This window comes from Stigmatopora argus, chromosome 4 (assembly GCF_051989625.1).
Source record: "Stigmatopora argus isolate UIUO_Sarg chromosome 4, RoL_Sarg_1.0, whole genome shotgun sequence".
Classification (NCBI taxonomy): Eukaryota; Metazoa; Chordata; class Actinopteri; order Syngnathiformes; family Syngnathidae; genus Stigmatopora; species Stigmatopora argus.
Genome location: NC_135390.1, coordinates 1,846,744 through 1,868,719, shown reverse-complemented (window position 1 = coordinate 1,868,719; position 21,976 = coordinate 1,846,744). Strand labels below are relative to the sequence as shown.

The 21,976-nt window shown below is 41.0% G+C and overlaps 1 protein-coding gene across 4 annotated transcripts in view; it reads right to left on the bottom strand.

Annotated features, from left to right (window-relative positions):
• Window positions 1-3,757: 3,757 nt before the first annotated feature.
• LOC144073050 (adhesion G protein-coupled receptor B1-like) overlaps window positions 3,758-21,976 on the bottom strand; it is a 200,845-nt gene continuing 182,626 nt past the window's right edge. For all 4 annotated transcript variants that reach the window (XM_077598564.1, XM_077598567.1, XM_077598568.1 and 1 more), the window contains one exon: window positions 3,758-5,167. In XM_077598564.1, the coding sequence (XP_077454690.1) occupies window positions 4,973-5,167 (195 nt within the window). In that variant the 3' untranslated portion in view covers window positions 3,758-4,972. The remainder of the gene's footprint in view (window positions 5,168-21,976) is intronic.

The window sequence follows — 21,976 nt, the reverse complement described above, 5'->3', positions numbered from 1 at the left end:
GTCTCACGCTTTCTTAACCTGCTCATTAAGTTTTTTTTTCAGATCTATCAGCTTGCTCAGGGTGTCGCCATCTTAGCGTAGTTAAACGTGCTCTGACTGGCCAGACGCGAGTAGCCTTGATACGTGTCCCAATAGGCTTATCGAAGGTCTTGCGGTCAATCATTAAAACAATCAGCCTTGATAACTGTGTAATGTGTATCTCATGCTATTCTTGCACCCAGAGACTTGGTGAAAACTAGACCGCTACGGGCACACTTCCTGGTTGTACTGCTCACATGACTTCCTTTTTGAATTCGTCAACGTGCAGGCAACACCCTTTGGGAATGTGCAATCCAGTAGACGATCCTTTTGATTCATAAAGTATCTCAGGAATACCACGTGGGATTATTTTTCTAAAGATTTTCTCTTTAAAGTAACACATTTGTGCCCCCTATTAAAACCATGAATATTGAAGTGAAAATTATGAATCAGGGGGCGTCTTATACGAGATAAATTGTAACATTCAACAATTTTAACGCAATTTTAAGGGTGCAGCTTATACGCGGATGCGGTTTATATGCCTCGCCTCCTTGGTTGTGTCTCGCGACGCACCCGAGGCACATCATGACAAACTGTAATTCCTTTATTTCTCTGTCTTTTGAAGTATTTCCTGTCAGTTTTTAAAAAATATATATTTTTCCAGATCTATTTAGTGTTCACTTTCACGGTACTCATTTTGTTAGTTTATTTCATTGAGAAGTAAATTCCTGTCTGTCATTAATCCTTTATATTTTAAGTGATATTTTGAGAGCATCGTCTCATTTTTTCATTAATCCCTGTCAAATTTGGGACCTCCTTTTTTGGTGCACTCATTTGCTTTGATATATTTCTGAGTGCATGAGTATCTATTTTCAGGGAAGCTTTCTTGAGAACAGGATGAAGTTATGGTCTGGTAGACCTGGGATCATACTGAATGTCTTATGGATCCTCTCACACTTATTAAAGAAGATAAGATCTGTGCATGGTTCAGAAGAATTAGTCTAGAGGGACATTTGATTAGTTGTGTAAAGTTAAAATTAGTTAACAGTTTGATTTATTGAGTTTGAGTTTTATTTATTTAATGAGGGACAGCACATATTAATGAACATATTTATATTCATATGAAGGAAAGTAACATTTAACATGTAGAAGTAACAGGCAAATAGAAATAAACATTAAAGTAGTTAACTTCCAGAAGAGTTGTCTGTTTTCCCAAGCAGGGAATCGGGCAGAAAGATGCCATAAAAATGCGGCAATAACACAAACACAGGATGACCCTGCCAGGGAAATGACTACACGCAGGACGCAGGACACTCCCTCATCTTCTCGGAGGAAGGCATGGCTGGGACCCGAGTCTCCCATGCCCTGGGACGACAGACACGAGATGATGGACGGCTGACAGGAAGGAGGAGGATAAGCCTTTCCTTTGTCCTCAAGTTGTATAACGGCACTTACAGGAGAGAGAGACTTCAGCCTTCTATCAATTCTTTGCTAGGACAAAGATCGGCTAGAATTTGCTCAAGCGCGGTTTTGTGACTCCTCTGTCAGGCTAATAAATTCTGGTGACTGGGAACAAGTGGGTCTTGCTGAAGTTCTTATATGGGAATGAACATGCATGGAACCTTAAGAAATAAAGAGTTAACAGGTGATTTTAAATGCAGGGTTCTATACATGTTAATGAACATATATTTGTAAATATGTAAGATTGTAGCCGAGGGCTAATTTCCATCTTTAGTCCCTTGTGTATGTTGAAGATAGACGATGACACATACTAGACACAGATACACACACGTAGCACAGTTTAAGACAGCATTGGGATCGCAATTTTGTTCGTCTAATAGCCAGGCTTTAACATTTTTGCTCTTTGTGTCTAACTTGTTCGTCACCCCTGCATTAGTCTTTTCATATGCCTATAACTGTAGTATTTAAAAAATACACTTCTTGATAATTGTACTTGTGTTTATTTTTGTATAGGTGGGAATACGTAGTATGGTATGTAGGAATAGTAGGGGTCATCCTATGTCAGGATTTTATTTCATATTAATATTATATACTTGCCTTACTACTAAACTTACTTTGCTCATCATTATTAGTTTCATATTATTATATGTTTGCTTGCAACAAAGTAAATGCTTTGGTCCTGATAACCTTAGTTAGTCTAAACAAAGAGGAGCCAGAACGGACTGGACTCCTAAACTTTTGCCATTGTTAATAAACTTTACTCCTGGAAGTCTAAACAAAGAGGATGCAGAACGCCTTGCAATGATGTGAATCTGATCTGCACCTGTGTCCACCACAGACTCCAAATAACTTCCAGACCTTCATCGGTTTTGACTCTTGAATATTGACGTCTCACTTGTGATTCCACCCCATACTCCCTTAGAGTTGAGACATACATTGTAATCAGGGCCGTAGAATGTAAAAAAAAACCCACAGAAAATATATGTAAAGTCAGAACGGAGTTGGGACGTTGCCTCAATGGTCGTTCTCCTTGCAAGTGAAAATTCCAGAAGACTGTCTTTTCCTCTTATTTGGTATTGCCCATTGGTGAACCTAACATCCTAGTGGTTTTTCCATTATCGCGGCCATGTCTGGTCCACATTATCCACAATATTCGAGGGATAACTGTATTTACAATTTAAAATGGGCCAGGTAGTGTTATGTAGTGGCAGAGTGGACACAAATGTAACGGTTTTAATAACAAAGGGCAATCTACTTAAAATAAAACCTTACAAACAAAACTTCAGAAAAACTAATAACACAAAGAAACAAACTGGAGAAAAGACAAGGAGTGAAGACTTACACCAACCTAACGCTACATAACCTCCAGACAAGACAATACTCCAACAAGACTGACAAAGACACATGGTTTAAATACATAGAGAGGGGATTAGCAAAACAAATGAACACACGGGAAGGAGAGCCGGAAAGACAGAGCAGGTGAAACTTGATGTGCAATCACTCAGACAGGACAGACAAGGGAAAACACACCTAAACCACCAAACCCCAACAAAATATGACAGGTAGTTTTGAATCTTTATTTTATTTAGCAAATATCTTTAATAATATATTTAAAAACTGTATCTTATGGTTATGTAGGTTATCTTTGACCAAGTATACCTTAGTTGGAGAATCCAAAAGAAAATGAATGTTTTTGATTGCTTTGCCAAGGCTAAGTAATTTTTTTCAGTCATGCCAAATGAAAACCATAATGCCAGGTTCACAAGGCCAATATATTTCCAGACAGATATCGCATCGACATTGCCAATTACCGTATTTACTCGCATATAAGCCGCTTTTGTTGGACAAAAAAATGATGACTGAACCGAGGGTATGGCTTACATGCACATAAAAACATGACATGCACGAAACTGCAAGTTGACGCCGCCATGGCACGATGACGTCACAACAAAATGGCACTGTGACGTCATGACGCAATGGCACCATGACGTCACAACGCCATTGCGTTAGGACGAAAGCGACTGCCCCCGATACGGTCAATTATTTCAAAATAGAGAAAAGGTAAACAGATAATACGCTAAACAAAATTTATCTAATCTACGAATGAAATTCAAGTAAAAACGTACATATCTTGCATAAAACGTGAAAAAACTCACGTTCCCATAACTGCTCGCTCGGGGCACAGCCATCTTACCTAGGTGGGGGCCAGCCATTGTAGCTAGGGCGCTGCCATCTAAACCTAGTTAAACGTGCTCTGACTGGCCCGATGCGAGTAGCCTTGATTTTGAAATAAAACACTATTTCACCTTGATTTTTTTCATTTTATTTCTTGTTCGAAAGTGACAACTATTGGACTAATAGGAACCATCGAAAGAACTGAGATATTTTGACATTAGAAGCAATATGGCTGCCATAACATCTTGAACCTCCAGTTAAGAAAATTGTAATTTCTGAAATTACAAAGCATTAGGTTCTCATCAAGGTACTTATTTCTTTTTTCAAATTGAATAATTTGATATTTTACCTTTACATGCATATTAACTTATGATAGTGATCCTATTAATATGCTTTTGATTCATACAGTATCTGAGAAATACCACTTGTGATGATTTTTCTTAAGATTTTCAAAGTAACACATTTGTACTCCTATTAAAACCATGAACATGGAGGTGAAAATTCGGAATCATTATACGTGAGAAATTGCAAAATTAAATTTTTTTAAGGCAATTTTAAGGGTTATAGGCGCAGGCGGCTTATATGTGAGTAAATACGGTAGCAACAACACTTGAATTCATGTTTTTGTTCAGGTGACCCCAAAAACTTAAGTTTGGAAGCAGTAATTTGTCTGTTTTCCCCAAAGTACAGAATTGTAAATATGAGCAAACCTCAATTGTAAGGGGTGTCATTGAGGTTGAAACACTTCAGATATAAAAGTAGTACAATCCATCGTTATTAATTCATGAGGACAGACATTCTCCATTCAGAAAACGACATGGGTGTGTAGTCCTGGGGAAGGGTTTGAATTATTGTTGATTTTTCATTTCACTATCACTGATGTTGAGGAAAATGCTTCTTGAGCCATGTAAAACAGTAGCGTTGATTCAGGGAAATAGTGTGCAACAGTTATAGAGTAAAATTGAATGGAAAGAAAGAAGACTACTACTTACATCACACCCACTACATACAATACTAGACAACATGTTGTAACATTTGTGCATGATACACAATGGAGATATATAATCTCCAGATGTGTTAACAAACTGTCTCCCATTGCAAGTCAGTTTGCTGCTCATGTCCATAGTTAAAGAGACGGTTCATTTATAAGTTCAACATGACACAACATACAAAGATATCATGATGCATTTTCTTTTATGTTAGTTTACTGCTTGGTCTTTTTTTTAAACTCTCCATTTTCCTCACATTTACAGAACAAACATGTTGCTTATTTTCCAAAGACTGAAGAGAAACTTAGGCTGAGGAAATGATTTATATATCACACCTCTGTCTGCAGGTCCATGACATCCTGGGCTACCAAAGGAATAGTTCCACTTGTCTTCTCCCACTCTACTGTGTGCATTTCCAAAGCTGATGTCACTGATGTTGTCATTTCCTTTTTTCCCCAGGATGGTGGGGAGTTTGTCTTTTGTTTGCCCTCCCATGCCCTCTTACTTGGGGTCGGCTTCTTATCCTAAAGACAGGAGAAAAAAAATGCATCTCAGTAATTATTTACAATGTTTTTTTATATCTGAGATTATGTGCAACTTTTGTTAGACGTAGGACTAAAAAATATGATACAAATATTTACCGTATTTACTCACATATAAGCCGCCCACACCATGAAAATTGCCTTGAATTTTTTTAATTTTGGAATTTCTCGTGTATAAGCCGGCCCCCTGATTCCCAATTTTCACCTCCATATTCATGGTTTTAATAGGGAGTACAAATGTGTAACTTTGAAGGGAAAATCTTGAGGAAAAAACATCACAAGTGGTATTTCTGAGATACTGTATGAATCAAAAGCGAATTAATAGGGTCAATATCATAAGGAAGTTAATATGCCTGTCTTTGTAAATGCAAAATATCAAATTATTCAATTTGAAAGAAGAAATAAGCGAGTTAGCTTAGGGTTGCCTCATCTACCCAGATACTCCATTCAGAGAGTGAGACGAAGGCACAGAGATGATTCTTCAGCTTCAAATCAAATCCAAGTAATTGACAATGTAGAGCATTCTTCTTTGACAACACATTCCAGTCAACTTTGATGAACAGTGAATCAAACTCCGCTGGAAACCTTTGCGGTGCTCTCTACCAAAGACTCCAACTCCAACTACAACTATAGGACCCCAAGCTGACCGTCTAGGTGCCTGAACTCAAAAGAAGGATATAACCTGTCTTTTAATGAAAACAATGGAAAATTTATAACAATCAAAGTGGAATTTTGTTTTATTTGAAAATCAAGGCTACTCGCGTCCGGCCAGTCAAAGCACGTTTAAGTAGGTTTATACATCAGTGCCCTAGATAAGATGGCTGCCCTGGACTTAGGTAAGATGGATGTGCCCCAAGCGAGCAGTGACGGGAATGTGAGTTTTTTTTTCACGTCTTATGCAAGATACGTACGCTTTTTTCTTGAATTTCATTCATAGACATCAAAATAAATTTTGTTTAGCGTTTTATCTGTTTATCTTTTCTCTATTCTGAAATAAATGAAAGTGTTGGGTTCATTCTGGGATGTTACTATATGTTCATTTGGAATTAATGGAATAAAGCTGAAAGGAAGTTTTATTAAGGGGATCATGTGCAAATTTATAATATAGGGGGGAATGTTGGGGTAATCATTATTATAAATGTGTTTGCAATGAATATAAAGCCTTATAATATACATGCTTACTATATTAATCAATATATTTGCTTATTAGGAATAGTAATGCTCATCCTAAATGTGTAACTATATTAAACAATATATATATATGTGTTGATCGCTTTTATGTTAGAGTTGAATTAATATGTGAAGCTAACGCTTACGCCAAGGTCGCTCTCCAGGACAGCTGGGATCAGCGAGAGATACAAGTACGCAAGGACATAAAACAATACACTGAGTTCTTGCTCCGAGGACTGAGTACTGGAAGATACACCTCAACCTTTTCCCCAGATGCGAGTTCGCAATGAAGATCTGTGAAGGACGCTTAAATTGTTGTTGGGTCAGCGGATGGCTATCAAGCATATTGTTTTAATTTGTGACGCTAGTTTGACGCTAGGTTTGCTTGATTATAGAATTGTTTTGTTTCTTGCTTACGCAATTGGATCGAGTCGATAACCTTGTAATTGTTTTGGTTTGAGGCCTTAAATGGGCAGGACATAATGCCACTCGTTAGAATAATCTTGGTCGGCCGAGCGGTCCGGATGTATTCTCTTCTTGCAAGAATTAAATGGTGAGATGTGACTACAGATGCCTTTTTTATTGAAAGCTGAATTGGAAAAACCTAAGGATAAACCTACAATTGGATGAACCTAACAGAAAGTATCAGCCAAATTCGTGACGTCATGCGCCGACGCATCGGCGCCATCTTAAAGTGACGTCATCGTGTCGCGGCACTGTCAATTTGCAGTTTTTTTGCTTGTCCTGTTTATATGCACATAAACCGTACCCTCAGTTCAGTCATCATTTTTGGTCCAACCAAAGCGGCTTATATAATAATAATAATAATAATCGGACATAGGCCCTGTCATCATTATCAACAACAAAAAAGCCTACTTGTCATCACACCCAGAAACTGCATATGACGAAATTGGTGGTGCTTCTCCATAAGCTGCGTTTACTCGGCAAAAGACCTAAATAAGTGATAGTTACGGACTTGTAATTTGGCATTCTGCTGTTATGGATACAGGTCACTTACCTCTCACTGTCTTTCACTTACCTGACAAACAGATAAACATTTTTAATCTTTTAAAACGGAAACTGACTTTCCTGAATAATACTAAAGTAATATTCAGTTGCAGAGTATAGTAATCCCTCGAATATCGCGGTTAATGTAACCAGACATGGCCGCGATAAACGAAAAACCGCAAAGTTTGATCATCCCCATCATTACTACCACAATAGATTTTTGCGCCTATAAAAAATACAAGTACACAAGTACAATGATCAAAAAGTGTACCGTATTTTCACGACTATATGGGGCATCGTATTTTTAGCCGCAGTGTCAGTAATGAGTGCTATTTCTGTATTTGAAACACACAAAGGACGCACCGTTTTTAGACGCATTTATGTTATATATTATATATGAATATCTAACCGCAATAGCGCTGGCTACCGGAAGCAGCCCCAGGCTCTTTTTCCGGTTTCCGGTGCGCAGTGACTGCTGGGATACATAGTTCTTGCACGCTACACCCACACGCTAAAAACACGTTTTTAAAAAGGCAACGGAAGCAAAACTAAGTTCGGTTGTACTTTATTTAAGCATTTTACAACGTACTCACATCATCATCACCCACAAATCCATCAAAGTCCTCATTTTCTGTCTGAATTGAACAATTGTCCAAATTAGTCATCGAAAACGCTGAGTTTTATACATTCGTCCAGGCGGCCACAATCCATTCGCTAATAGTAGCTAGCTGGTAGCTAGCATAACTTTTCCAATGGTGCTTTCCATGCTTTGTCAAGCTGTATTGATGTCGATGTATACAGGCCACAATCCATTCACAAATAGTAGCTAGCGTAACTTTTCCAATAGTGCTTTCCATGCTTTGTCAAGCTGTATTGATGTCGATGTATACAGGCCACAATCCATTCACAAATAGTAGCTAGCTGGTAGCTAGCGTAACTTTTCCAACGGTGCTTCCCATGCTTTGTCAAGCTGTATTGATGTTGATGTATACAGGCCACAGTCCATTGGGTGTATTGATAAAAGAACTACTACATATCCCAGCAGTCACTGCGCAGTACTTTGTCTACGGGAAAATAGTTGAGTCGGTGTACCCTATCAACTGATTCATTTTATTTTATCGTGATAACAATTTTAGTATTGGTCTATATAAAGCGCACTGGATTATTAGGCGCCCTGTCTATTTTGGAGAAAATTTAAGACTTTTATGTGCGCCTTATAGTCGTGAAAATACGGTATATTTATTCAATATTGCAGCTATAAGCATATCAAAAAAACCTTAATGTATTAATATCTAAAGCAGCATCCCCACACATGAGATCTGTGTGAAGCCTGGCATTTTCAGTTCAGCTCTTCCAAAAAACTTGTCGCTGCCTGTTGCGGCCGGTGCTGGGTTGCGGGCCAAACCTCACTTGCCGCCAGATTGCCGGGCGACGCCGCGGGCATGGGCCGCCGGATCGCTGGCCGACGCCGCGGGCATGGGCCGCCAGATCGCTAGCCGACTGGTTGGGAAATGAGACTTGAACTTCGGTCCTCCCCGCCGTCAAACCGTCAATTAGCCTTCCAGGGAGCTCTATTTTAGGGCTAAGTGTAACGACGCAAGCCCACTGTCCGGACTTAAATGAAATCTCAAATTCCAAGTTGCTCGGCCTCAATGCCTCGCCATCCTTACCGGCCAAATTGCTCTATTTTCGGACAAGGCCTGTGGCGTTCGCCGCGACGTCGCCCGGGGCTCGCATTTCTAAAAAATAAAAAAAAATCATCCTTTGTTGTTGCTCTCTGCCATCCAATTCGCCGATCAAGTTTTATTTCCAAAAGATCATCAACTGCACCCTACATACCCTGTACAGTATCTACAAATCCCGGTGCCTAGGAAGCGCAGAGAGTATCATAAAAGACAATACACATCTACTTTCACCACATCAACCTGCTGCCCATTGGCAGGCGCTACAGAGCCAAAACACCCAAGACAAACAGACGCAAGAAGAGTTTCTTCCCAAGAGGTGTCACCATACTCAACTCGAGTTCTGCACCAAGGGCCTAATCAAGACTGATTGCTCTCCACTTTAGTCACTTGTACCACTCATCCATGTTGTACCACTTATCTATGTTGAGCAGTGGCAGGCCATCAGGGCCTTCAAGGCCTTCTCTGCTGGCCTAAGAAATATCTGAATCATATATTATATTTTGTCCATCAATCACTTATTAAATTATTAAATAATTCCAAATTGTCTGTTAGCTTCCTTTCATTGCTTTCCCCCTGGTTGCACTGCTTCCAGATGTGTGATTTCATATTGAAGCATTTAACCAATCACATTTCAGCCATTATTTGTTGCCAGGGTCAGAAATCTGCCTCAAAGCCTTCACAATCAGTTCTGCGGGCTCTGCCGCTTGAAACAAGCGTCGATAAGACTGTTGCTTTAACCAATCAGATTTCGAGTTGGCAACACCACAATGTATTGTCGCGGGCGTAGGGATACGTCATTGCCTTGTTGCAGGCGGAGGGATATGTCATCGCTTTCACCAACAATGATGAGGCTAGTCATTAGCCAGAGCTATCAAACTGTATTTGGAGCGGGCTGCACAAGAAAATATATTGTTGTGTTGATTTAAAGCCATTTTCAAGACGGACTATACCAGAAATACGACAGGACAGGCTCGACTTTCAGCATTAGCTTCGATGGCGATATAAAAGAAGGAAGAAAGAAAGGAGGATGGATATTGTGTACAGTTAAAAAGGATTTTTGTTGTGTAAAATATGGCTATATTCCTAAATAATATTTCAATTGTGGGCCAAGTACTGATATTTGAAAAGCTCCAGTGTTTGTATTTAATCACTAAATGCTGCTAGGAAGTGGATTTTACCCCATTTTTGGGCAATGTATGCCGGTACGCCATTGACGTTCATCGCTGTCTTTTCCCGGGAAAATCACCCCCCTGGCCCGGTTGTAATGTCTGAAAAGCTCCAGTATTCGTATTTAATCATTAAATGCTGCTAGGAAGTGGATTTTACCCCATTTTTGTGCATTGATTTATTAATTATTTTTTCATCACCGGTCTTTTGGTCGCCGATCTTTTGGTCGCCGGTCTTTTGGTCGCCGGTCTTTTGGTTGCCCGGAAGGTTATTGATAATTACCATTTAAATCATTGCCCAAATTCCCTAAATACAAACTGCGAATTACTATTTAGTCATACTTAATACCCTAGTAATTATTCGGCTAAAGAAAAGCTCCACATTTCCCGGACTTTTATTGTTTTTTGTTGGAGAACTTGTTAAGACCCTGACTGACGTACCTTCTTAAAGGGACAACACATGTACATACAAACTCATACACACACGTCGGCTCAGTGAAACCGCTCATGGCCATTCTTGGCTTTTATTGATGCGTACACCGTGTTGTTTTATCTTGTTTTGTCGTCGGTCTTTTGGTCATCGGTCTTTTGGTCGCCGGTCTTTTGGTCGCCGGTCTTTTGGTCGCCGGTCTTTTGGTCGCCGGTCTTTTGGTTGCCGGTCTTTTGGTCGCCGGTCTTTTGGTCGCCGGTCTTTTGGTCGCCGGTCTTTTGGTCGCCGGTCTTTTGGTCGCCGGTCTTTTGGTCGCCCGTTGTCGCGGTCCGGGCGACCAAAAGACCACGACCAAAAGACCGGCGACCAAAAGACCGGCGACCAATCAACCGCACACGCGAGGTTTTATAGCCATAAAATAGTTTTTGAGGGTTGGATTGATTCTTTGAAGGCGCTACGAGAAAATGCACGGACCGCCACTGATGTTGAGTACTTTATACTAATTATTTATCATGATGACTACTTATTCATATATTACCTATTTAGTGATTATTTATTTCTCATTATTATATACTGATTACCTATGTGTTTGTTTGTTGTTGAGTCCATAGACTCACGCGAGTGGTGCGCTCTTAACAACTTGGCGCTGAACATCTCCAAAACCATGGAACTCATCCTGGACTACATGGAACAAGGTCGCTCCGCTCTGCTGATCTCACTTGCACTACTTATTTATTGATTTTTTTATCTGCCTGTTTTTTTTTGTTATTTGTTCACTTTGTGGTGAAAGATTTAAATCTTATTATACTTGTATAATGACAATAAAAGCATTCAATTCAATGATGGCAGGAGCCTATTGATTGAGAGCTAACTTCAATATTATTCTGTCCTTCTTCTCTCCCCTCCGCGGTAAACGCTACCGTCTGTCTGTACTGAATAATGTCACGTTTCAGTAATGAACATCATCAAGGTTCCCTCCAAGTTGCGGGTGTGCCCAATTGCGCACTACTCTTGTGCAATGTTCCGTCTAAGCTGCGCGCGTGCGCAATTGCGCACTACTCTCGTCCTCTGCGCAGCAGCAATCATATGGTGCGCAGTAATTTTTTTTCTCGTTTTTTTATTATTATTTTTTTTACCCCTTTCCCCATGATGGCGCCGTTTAAGCGGCAACCAGTGGCAGTATTTCTGTCCACATAAGTTTTTCGTGTTTTACAGCATGTTTTACATGAAAAATTAGAGGGAACATTGACATGCACCTGCTTGTGGCAGGTGTGATACTGGTGTGCCCATAGCGAGCAATGATGATGTCGTGACCGGATGATTCGCCTAAAGACGTTTCGCCGACGGACGTTTGACAGACGGACAGGTCGCCGAATGAACGTTCGTTCAAACAGTGTTTAATGATTAAATACAAATACTAGTATTTGTTAGTTTAATGATTAAATACAAATACTAGTATTTGTATTTAATCATTAAACACTGTTTACAGCTGGATTTGACCGAATTTGAGAGCATTTTGAGCCGTTTGGCGAATGGACGTATATGGACGTTTTTTTGCCTCCATCGCGACATCATCGCGACATTTTAGCGAGGAATTCACTTCCCTGAGCTCGGTTCTAATGTCCAAAGAGCTCCAGTATTTGTATTTAATCATTAAACGCTGTTTTTGGCTGGATTTGACCGAATTTGAGAGCATTTTGAGCCGTTTGGCGAATGGACGTATATAGATGTTTTTTTGCCTCCATCGCGACATTTTACCAAGGAATTCACTTCCCTGGGCTTGGTTCTAATGTCCAAAGAGCTCCAGTATTTGTATTTAATCGTTAAATGCTGTTTAAAGATGGATTTGACCCGATTGCTGTCATTTTACGGCTCGGTTCTGCTACATCTGCCCGCCCAAGAGTGCTTATTCCCGGGCTGCCATGCCCGCCCAAGAGTGCTTATTCCCGGGCTGCCATTGATGGTAGACTAATAAATTGAGAGTGATGAGCGGCAAAGGGAAATGAATCATTGATTTTTACTATAATTTGGACAACGCCGGCGGCGGGCCGGATTAAAAATCCTAACGGGCCGTATATGGCCCACGGGCCGAGGTTGAAAAACTTGTACACACACGATCCGGGGGCGGGGCGAGCGCGCGAATCCCGTTTCGGCGAAACCTCCGTTCGGCGGAACGTCCATTCGGCGACCTGCCCGTCTGTCAAACGTCCGTCGGCGAAACGTCTTTAGGCGAATCATCCGAGTACCGATGATGTCGCTCACACTGGTACTCAGTGCGCTCAGGGAGGTTGTCTTTCTACCCAGACCAACGAAAAATTAGAGGGAACATTGCTCTTGTGTTCTCTGTGCACAGCAAACATACCCAGCGCGCAAAATAAAATCCAACCTGAATTGTAAAAAAAATAAACACATTACAATTTTTTCTATGCCATTTTGCAACACAACTCAGAGAGTGGCAGCTTGTCACTAGCAAACGAGAAGTAATGGTAATTTTGGATAAAACTATGACTAACACTGTGTCCAACCGATGATATGATGCAGTTCACGTCACATTTGTTTACTTCCGCGACATGAGTAAATATTAACGACATTGAATAGCCGCATTAGTTACGTGTTATGCCTGTTTTGCAGGTTAGCATATAGCAGTGGCGGTCCGTGCATTTTCTGGTAGCGCCTTCAACGTATCAATCCAACCCTCAAAAACTATTTTATGGCTATAAAACCTCTACTGCAGCTACAGCTGCGACACATAGAAAACAATCAATAAATCAATGCACAAAAATGAGGTAAAATCCACATCCTAGCAGCATTTCATGATTAATGGGTAAAATGGCGGCGCACACGGATGCAGCGGCTTTTTGCTCTCCAGTTTGGTGTTTTCTTTTCTCAATCCTATCGTTATTTACCAACATCTGCGAGGCAAACTTTTCCTACAGTCGCCATGACTTAATTGCTATCGGAAGGAGATGCGGTATATCCGATGTCACAACGAACTACCAACGAACCTACGATATCCCCGAGGGCATCTCGAGACCTCCGGGATCTCTGTGGATAGTCAGCCCACTCAAAGCACGTCGAAGGAGGCGAAGGCGGCGGAGAGAAAGGAGGCAAGCTTGTCGGGCGGGCCTTGCTACTAAGCTAAGTCAACAACCACACCGAGCACCGCTTCCGAGTATCTTTTTGACCAACGCCAGATCCATCACCCACAAAATGGACGAGTTGGAACTTCGAATTGCCACCAACAGCTTTGTTAAGAACTGTAACATTATCCTCATCACGGAAACGTGGCTACACCAGCAAATCCCTGATGCTGCGGTTTCGCTAGCTAGCCGAACGCTTTTTCGGAACGATCGTTCAAAGGAACTAACAGGCAAAAGCAGAGGAGGACTGTGCATGTTTATACATAATGAATGGTGTTGTGACAGTAGGATCATTGACACTCACTGTTCCCCGGACTTAGAGCTATTGGCAGTACGATGTAGGCCCTACTATCTACCGAGAGAGCTAACTGTCGTCATAGTAACGGCGGTCTATATTCCTCCTAATGCTAACGTCAACACGGCATTAAACCTCCTGCTAATGGCTGTAAACAAACAACAGCTTGACCATCCCGATGGAGTCTGTATTGTTGCTGGTGACTTCAACAGAGCATGTTTAAGGACTGTTCTACCTAAGTTTATCCAATACGTAAAATGTCACACGAGGGGAGACAAAACTCTTGACCATGTTTATTCTAACATTAAACATGCTTACAAAGCCACTTCCCTCCCTCACCTAGCTGGATCAGATCACCTCTGTCTAGCCCTCACCCCAGCATACACTCCATTCCGGAGGCTAACAAGGCCACAAATAAAGACAATAAAAACTTGGCCCGAGGATGCCCTTTCTCAGCTGCAGGACTGTTTTTTCCGCACCAAGTGGGAACTCTTTGAACACGACAACCTCCAGGACTATACGGACGCTGTACTTTCCTATATCAAAAACTGCATGGACAATGTCACTAGAAATAAACAAATACAGGTTTTTCCAAATCAAAAACCCTGGATGACCAAGGAGACACAGGCACTCATCAAATGCCGTAACACCGCTTTCAGATCAGGGGACAAGATGAAATATAGAGCTGCCAGAGCTGATCTGAAAAGAGGCATTAAAAAGGCCAAGGCAGAATATACAAAGAAAATTGAGGAGCACTTCACAGACAATAACCCAAAGAAGATGTGGCAGGGAATACGACATATTACCAACTACAATAACAATAATATGTCTGTTAACGCAGATGCCTCACTAGCGGAGGAACTGAACCGTTTCTTTGCCCGCTTTGAGACTGACAAATCAGACCCAGTCTCAACACCCCCGCCACTCCCCTGCAGCAATACACTGAAGTTCCAGGAAGAGGAAGTGAGACTGGAAATGCGGTCTGTGAATACCAGGAAGGCTGCTGGACCTGATGGAGTACCTGGGAAGGTGCTCAAAGCCTGTGCTGACCAGCTGGCTGGAGTCTTCACAAAAATCTTCAATTGTTCCCTGCAACCAGTGTTCCCTCTAAGCTGCGCGCGTGCGCAATTGCGCACTACTCTCGTCTTCTCTGCGCAGCAGCAATCATATGGCGCTCAGTAAAAAAAAAAATCAGATTTTTTTTTTTTTTTTTTTTTTACCCCTTTCCCCATGATGGCGCCGTTTAAGCGGCAGCCAGTGGCAGTAGCTCTGTCCACTTATGTTTTTCGTGTTTTACAGCATGTTTTACATGAAAAATTAGAGGGAACATTGACATGCACCTGCTTGTGGCAGGTGTGATACTGGTGTGCCCATAGCGAGCAATGATGATGTCGTGACCGGGTGATTCGCCTAAAGACGTTTCGCCAATGGACGTTTGACAGACGGACAGGTCGCCGAATGGACGTTCCGCCGAACGTTCATTCGGCGACCTGCCCGTCTGTCAAACGTCCGTCGGCGAAACGTCTTTAGGCGAATCACCAAAATACATTTTTAACTGTACACAATATCTATCCTCCTTTCTTTCTTCCTTCTTTTCTATCGCCATCGAAGCTAATGATGAAAGTCCAGCCTGTCCTGTCATATTTCCGGCATAGTCCGTCTTGAAAATGTCTTTATATCAACACAACAATATATTTGCTTGTGCAGCTAAGTTAGCGCACTGAAAATGGCGCACACCCTTTTCCTGGCTGTAACAGGCTTGCTAGCTTCGGAGTTGACCGCCCTTTCCTAATGATGTCCATTTTTTTTTCTGGAAAAGTCTGTCTGGAAAATAGCTTTGTGAGCAAATCTGCAACAAAATCCATTTGTTTTGCTCTGTCGGCCATTGTGGATGGAGTTTGCGATCTCTGGCTGCCTCACTGTGGCTTTGGCCTGCCTACTCTCTATAGCAAGCCAATAATAGTTGGTGAAAGCAATGACATATCCCAGCCAGCAAAATGCCAATGCTTATGAAAAAGCATTGTGGGGTTGCCAACTCGAAATCTGATTGGTTAAAAGCAACAGTCTTGTTTAATGCAGCAGAGCCCGCAGAACAGATTGTGAAGGCTTTGAGGCAGATTTCTGATCCTGGCAACAAATAATGGCTGAAATGTGATTGGTTAAATGCTTCAATATGAAAACACACATCTGGAAGCAGTGCAACCAGAGGGAAAAGCAATGACAGGAAGCTAACAGACCATTTGGAAAAATAAGTATTGATGGACAAAATATAATATGATTCAGATATTTCTTAGGCCAGCAGAGAAGGCCTTGAAGGCCCTGACGGCCCGCCACTGGCATATAGCTAATGGTTCGTTGGAGCTGCTGCCAATCCTTTATCATGGCGAAACGACCGGGCTGTGGCAGAGCCACTCAAAATGGCAAAGTAAAAAAAAAAGGGGTTCTATTAAGATGGAATGGCCGTCGAGGTATGTGCACATATTAGAAAAGGCGGTTAATTTGGGTGAGAAAGGTCTCCTCTGCAAAACATGCAGCGAAGCTAAAGTTGTAAGCGAGTTTTCCGATGGAAAAATATTGCATAGATGGAAGCTTCACTATCTCAAGTGACACATTTCAGCAGAAAGGTCATTTGAATGTGAATGACACGTGAGATGGACAGATGTGAAAAATAAGGTAAAAGTCAGATTTGTGCATATTCTAGTGACATTTATTAAGATGTTTTATTCATAGATATTAATCATTACATTTTCTTATGACTAGATCATTTATGGGTAGTAGACATGCACCTGCTTATGGCCTAGTGTGTTACTGGTCTGTGCCCATAGCGAGCATTTATGATGTTACTCACACTGCTTCTCAGTGTGCTCAGGGAGGTTGTGTATGTGCAGACATATGAAAAATTAGAGGGAACATTGAACATCATAACCACTACATAGGTACCGTATTTACTGGCATATAAACCGCGCCCCGAAAGTTGCCTTGAAATTTTTGAATTTTACAATTTATCGCATATAAGCCGCCCCCCTGATTCCAAATTTTCAGCTCCATATTCATGGTTTTACTAAGGAGTACAAATGTGTTACTTTGAAGGGAAATTCTTAAGAAAAATCATAAGTAGTACTTCTGAGCTACTGTATGAATCAAAAGCACATTATTATGGTCAATACCATAAGGAAGTTAATATGCCTGTCTTTGTAAATGCAAAATATAAAATTATTCAATTTGAAAAAGAAATACCGTATTTTCTATAAGGCGCAATTAAAAGTCTTAATTTTTTTCCAAAATAGACAGGGCGCCTTATATATGGAACAATACTAAAATTGTTATCATGATGAAATAAAATAAATAAGTCGATAGGGTACACCATCCTCTACAGGTCTCGCAATTACGGTAAGCAGCCTGCGACTTCATTTTCCCCCGTGCGCGATTCATGCTGGGATATGTAGTTCTTTTGTCAATACAACCAGTATGACAGCGAGCACACTAATTTGGTGCTCACCGTCATTCCGGCTGGATTGACAAAATAATTCCAGCCGCTAGATTGGCGTCAACAGAGCATTCAAAGCTGGACTGCGAACTATATATATTATATATGGATAAATATTGAGCCGCAACAGCTCTGGCAACTACGGCAAGCAGCCTCAGACTCTATTTCCGGTGCGCAGTGAATGCTGAGATATGAAACGGCGTTGCATTTCGGTTGAGCTCGATCTAGCACATTAATTCTATGTTCGTCGTCATTCCCAGTGGAAGTCTCAACTGTGGTCCGAGCTTTCAGGAAGGCAGAAATTACTGACTCGATTAACGACGACTTTGGTGAGATGCCCACCTGTTCAACATGAGTTATTATGCTATTGCTGTGTCATGAAAATACTAATACTTTAGGAGAAAAACAAACAAACTTGTTTATTCATGTTGGGAGTGAATGGAGTTGTCAGAAAGCTGATTTGGATTCTATTAATAAAGTTTGGCTGACCTATCTGACTGTTTTGTTGACATTCCCTTTAGCGTAGCACCATCTAGTGGATGCATAACGTAACCCCAGCCTCTACTGTAGACCTGTATAATGCGGTGAGGTAGACCAGTGTAATGCGGAGCGGTGCGCCTTTAAATGCGGTGCGTCATATAGTCGTGAAAATACGGTAAGTCTATCTGGATGAGAACCCAATGCTTTATAAATTACAATTTTATTACCAGAAGTTTAAGATGTGCCGCCAAATTGCTTCTAATGTCGAAATATTTAGATTTTTTTTCGATGGTTGATATTACGCAATAATTCTCACTTTCGAACAAGAAATAAAAAGAAAAAAAATCATAGCGGAATTTTATTTTATAATCACAAATATACAATCGTTTCCTTTCTGTGTTCCGAAAGGGAGGGTGTTGTTTGCACGTAGACAAATTAAAAAGTAACGTAAGCACAACCAGGAAAAATGCCCTTAACACTATGTGTTCACCAAGTCTCTGGGTGCAATAATAGCATACACATTACGCAGGTATCAAGGTTTATATTTTGACGATCGACTGCAAGACCTTCGATCAGCCTTGACTATTGTGGTGTGCTGACATGGTAAACGCTATGGTCAGAGCAGGTACCTACGGTAACATGGCAGCCCCCGGGCGAGCAATAGCAGACACAAGTAAGTGTAATCACATCTGGCCAGTCTGAGCACGTTAAACTACAGTAAGATGGCTGTGCCCCGAGCGAGCAGTGACGGGAACGTGAGTTTTTTCACGGTTTATGCAAGATACATATGTTTTTTCCCCTTGAATTTCATTAATAGACGTCAAAATAAATTTTGTTTAGCGTTTCATCTGTTTATCTTTTCTCTATTTTGAAATAAATGAAAGTATCGGCCGAACTCGTGACGTCACGCGCCGATGCAAGGGCGCCGTCTTGAAGAGGCGTCATCGTGTCGCGGCACCATCAATTTGCAGTTTTTTTGCATGTCGTGTTTTTTATGCGCATATAAGCCGCACCCTCGATTCAGTCATCATTTTTTTGTCTGATAAAAGCGGCTTATATGCGAGTAAATGCGGTATTTGTTATTTTGTGAGGTTAGGTCGTGATGTAGAACAATTTAAAACATGTATTTGCATTGTAATATCTTATTTTTGCGTGTTTTTTTCAGACGGTTGGAAATAAATTAATTTAGTTATTTTAAATGGGAAAAAATGATTTGAGATATGAGTGTATTGACATACGAGCTCGGTCCCGGATTGTGTTAAGATCGTATCTCAAGGAATTACTGTATATGGGGGGTCTTGAAAGTTTTCTCCAACCAAAACCAGCAATCAGTGGATTAACAAAATAACTTTGGATGTCACTAAAACAGAGAACTCCTCCCTACAATTTTGACTTGCCGGGGTGCAGAACACAATGACATCAAACTCTTTACGCTTATGTTGGTCTTGTCTTGATGGCATAGGATACGCTCCATCTTTTTGTAGTTTCTGCATCAACAGGTTGAGACTCTACATCCATGTCTGCATAGTGAATATTCCTGTTCAGGTCCTCAAACATGCCGTGGTGGCGTTTCCGGGTGTGCATTCTACACACGAACATTGTATATACGCAAAGGGCAACCATTCATCTGTATCGCTTTAATCAAGTGTTAGGACAAAATTAAATCAAAGATACTAAAATTACCTCAACGTCAAGCTCTGCATTGCGTGATTTTCGCCTCGGGGGTGATCCACATCAAATTAAAGAGATGTAAAATTATGTATCATGTGAGAAGACAAACGCATTTCCTGAATACATTTTATAAAACTACAGTTTCCTCCCACATTCCAATAACATGCATGATGGGCTTATTGGACACTCTAAATTGCTCTAAATGGGTGTGGGTGTCCCCCGCCTCTGGCCTGGAGACAGCTGGGATTGGCTTCAGCACCCCCGCGACTCTAATGAGGATAAACGGGTTCAGAAAATGAGATGAGACATTTTATAAAAATGGACAGACAGCAGCAAGTGATCTCAGTGTTGTCAGTGGTCACCGTGGCCCCATTGGCAAACGCTTGCGTTTAACAGATTGTGACCGAATGACCTTTAAGTCTGCATTCACTGGATAGTAAGAAAAAACGTGACCTTCAGGCTTCCCAGCTGCTTTAGCAGATGCTCACTCACATGCTATTATGGAAAGTTTTTGGCCTACAGTGAAAATACAGCACCAGACAGATGTCAATTTTACTGTCTGTTGCTCACCGTGTTGTCACATTTTAGGACTGCAGTGTGCACTATAAAAATATTAACATTTTCATCCTTTGGATTTTCTAAAGCCTTTCAGTTAATATTTTTATACACATTGCCCATTAAATAAGTTTGGTATCTAATTCAATGTCATCATGGGACAAGGGATTGAATAAGTTAGTGGGTGTTAATGAGTAGGTCAACCTAAATGGGATTTTCGAACACCTGTACTAATACAATTAAAACAAATGTAATAGAATATACTAACATGAAAAATGGAAAAATGCACACAGTAAGATCAGGATCTGGGATCAAACCCTTGATCATAATTGAATTATATACATGTATCTATTAGAAACTAAATACACCAATAGAACTCAAAACATTTATTGGATTGTGAATATATCTGTCATGTTTGGTTGGGGTTTTGGGTGGATGTCTGCGTGTTTTCCCTTGTGTGTGCTGTCCGGGTGATTGTGTGCTCCCCTTCGTTATGTGGCCAGGTGTGTGTGATTCGTAATCAGCTCTTGCGTGTGTATCTATACCTTACGTTCTGGTGTGTCTGGTTGTGGGATTATTGCTTTGATTTGGTCATGTCATCTCCCTGTCCGTGTGCTTATGTGCTATCCCTGTTAGGTTTGTTTCTTTGTTGATTAGTCCTACATTTGTATGGATTTTTCTGTTAGTTCTTATTAAAGCCTTTAGTTTTGTGCACCAACACTCTGCGTGTTGTCAACTCCCTGGATTTCTGGGTCCCACATTGCTGCGCACCCGAGGCTTATCATGACAATACTTGTACACAATAATGTAAAACAAACATTACAGAGCAGACCATTAGGTAAAAAAGGCAATATTCTATAAGTTGCATTTTTAAACACAGCTAGTCTCAACACATTTTGTATCTGACTACAGGTTGGACATCAGACAGGTGGAGGGCCACGGCTGCAGGCCGTTAATGTCAGCCACCTTTAAGGCCAGGGGACGCCTCAGCACGTCGCCCGATCAACTGGTCTGGTTTCATCTGTCTGGAGCCTACTCCAGGCAACCACAGGCAGCACACCTTGAATTGATTGTCAGTCAATCGCAGGGCACAGTAAAAAGAGTACCACTCACATTTAGAATCAAAGTTCCCTATAAGCTGCGCACTAGTCTCGTGTTCTCTGTGGACAGCAAACATATACATCGCATAAAATAAAATCCAACCTGAATTGTAAAAAAAATTAAACATTATAATTTTTTCAGCGCCATTTGGCAACGCAATTCAGAGAGTGGCAGCCTGTCACTGACAAACGACAAGAAACGGTAATTTTGGATAAAACAATGACTAACACATTGTCCAGCCAATGATATGATCCGGTTCAAGTCACGTGTGTCTACTTCCGCTGCATTAAGTAAATGTTAACACTCAATAAAATAAAAAAGAAATGCAGTTCTTTTAAGGTAGACAGGCTGTCGGAGTATGTGCACATAGATCCATTCCATTATATTACGTTACATTAATTTTTATTCATCCCGTACTGGGGAAATTCACTTTGTTGCAGTAGAAAGACAGTAGCAAGCACAGACACAGGAAAATACATTGTAGACCTAGATCAAACTGGAACTACACACAGGAAGTCCACAAGGTGAGGACCTTCTGCAGACTGAGAATGAGGTTGAAAATATGAAGAATCATTCTTCCAAGCTGATCCGCATAGTCCCTCA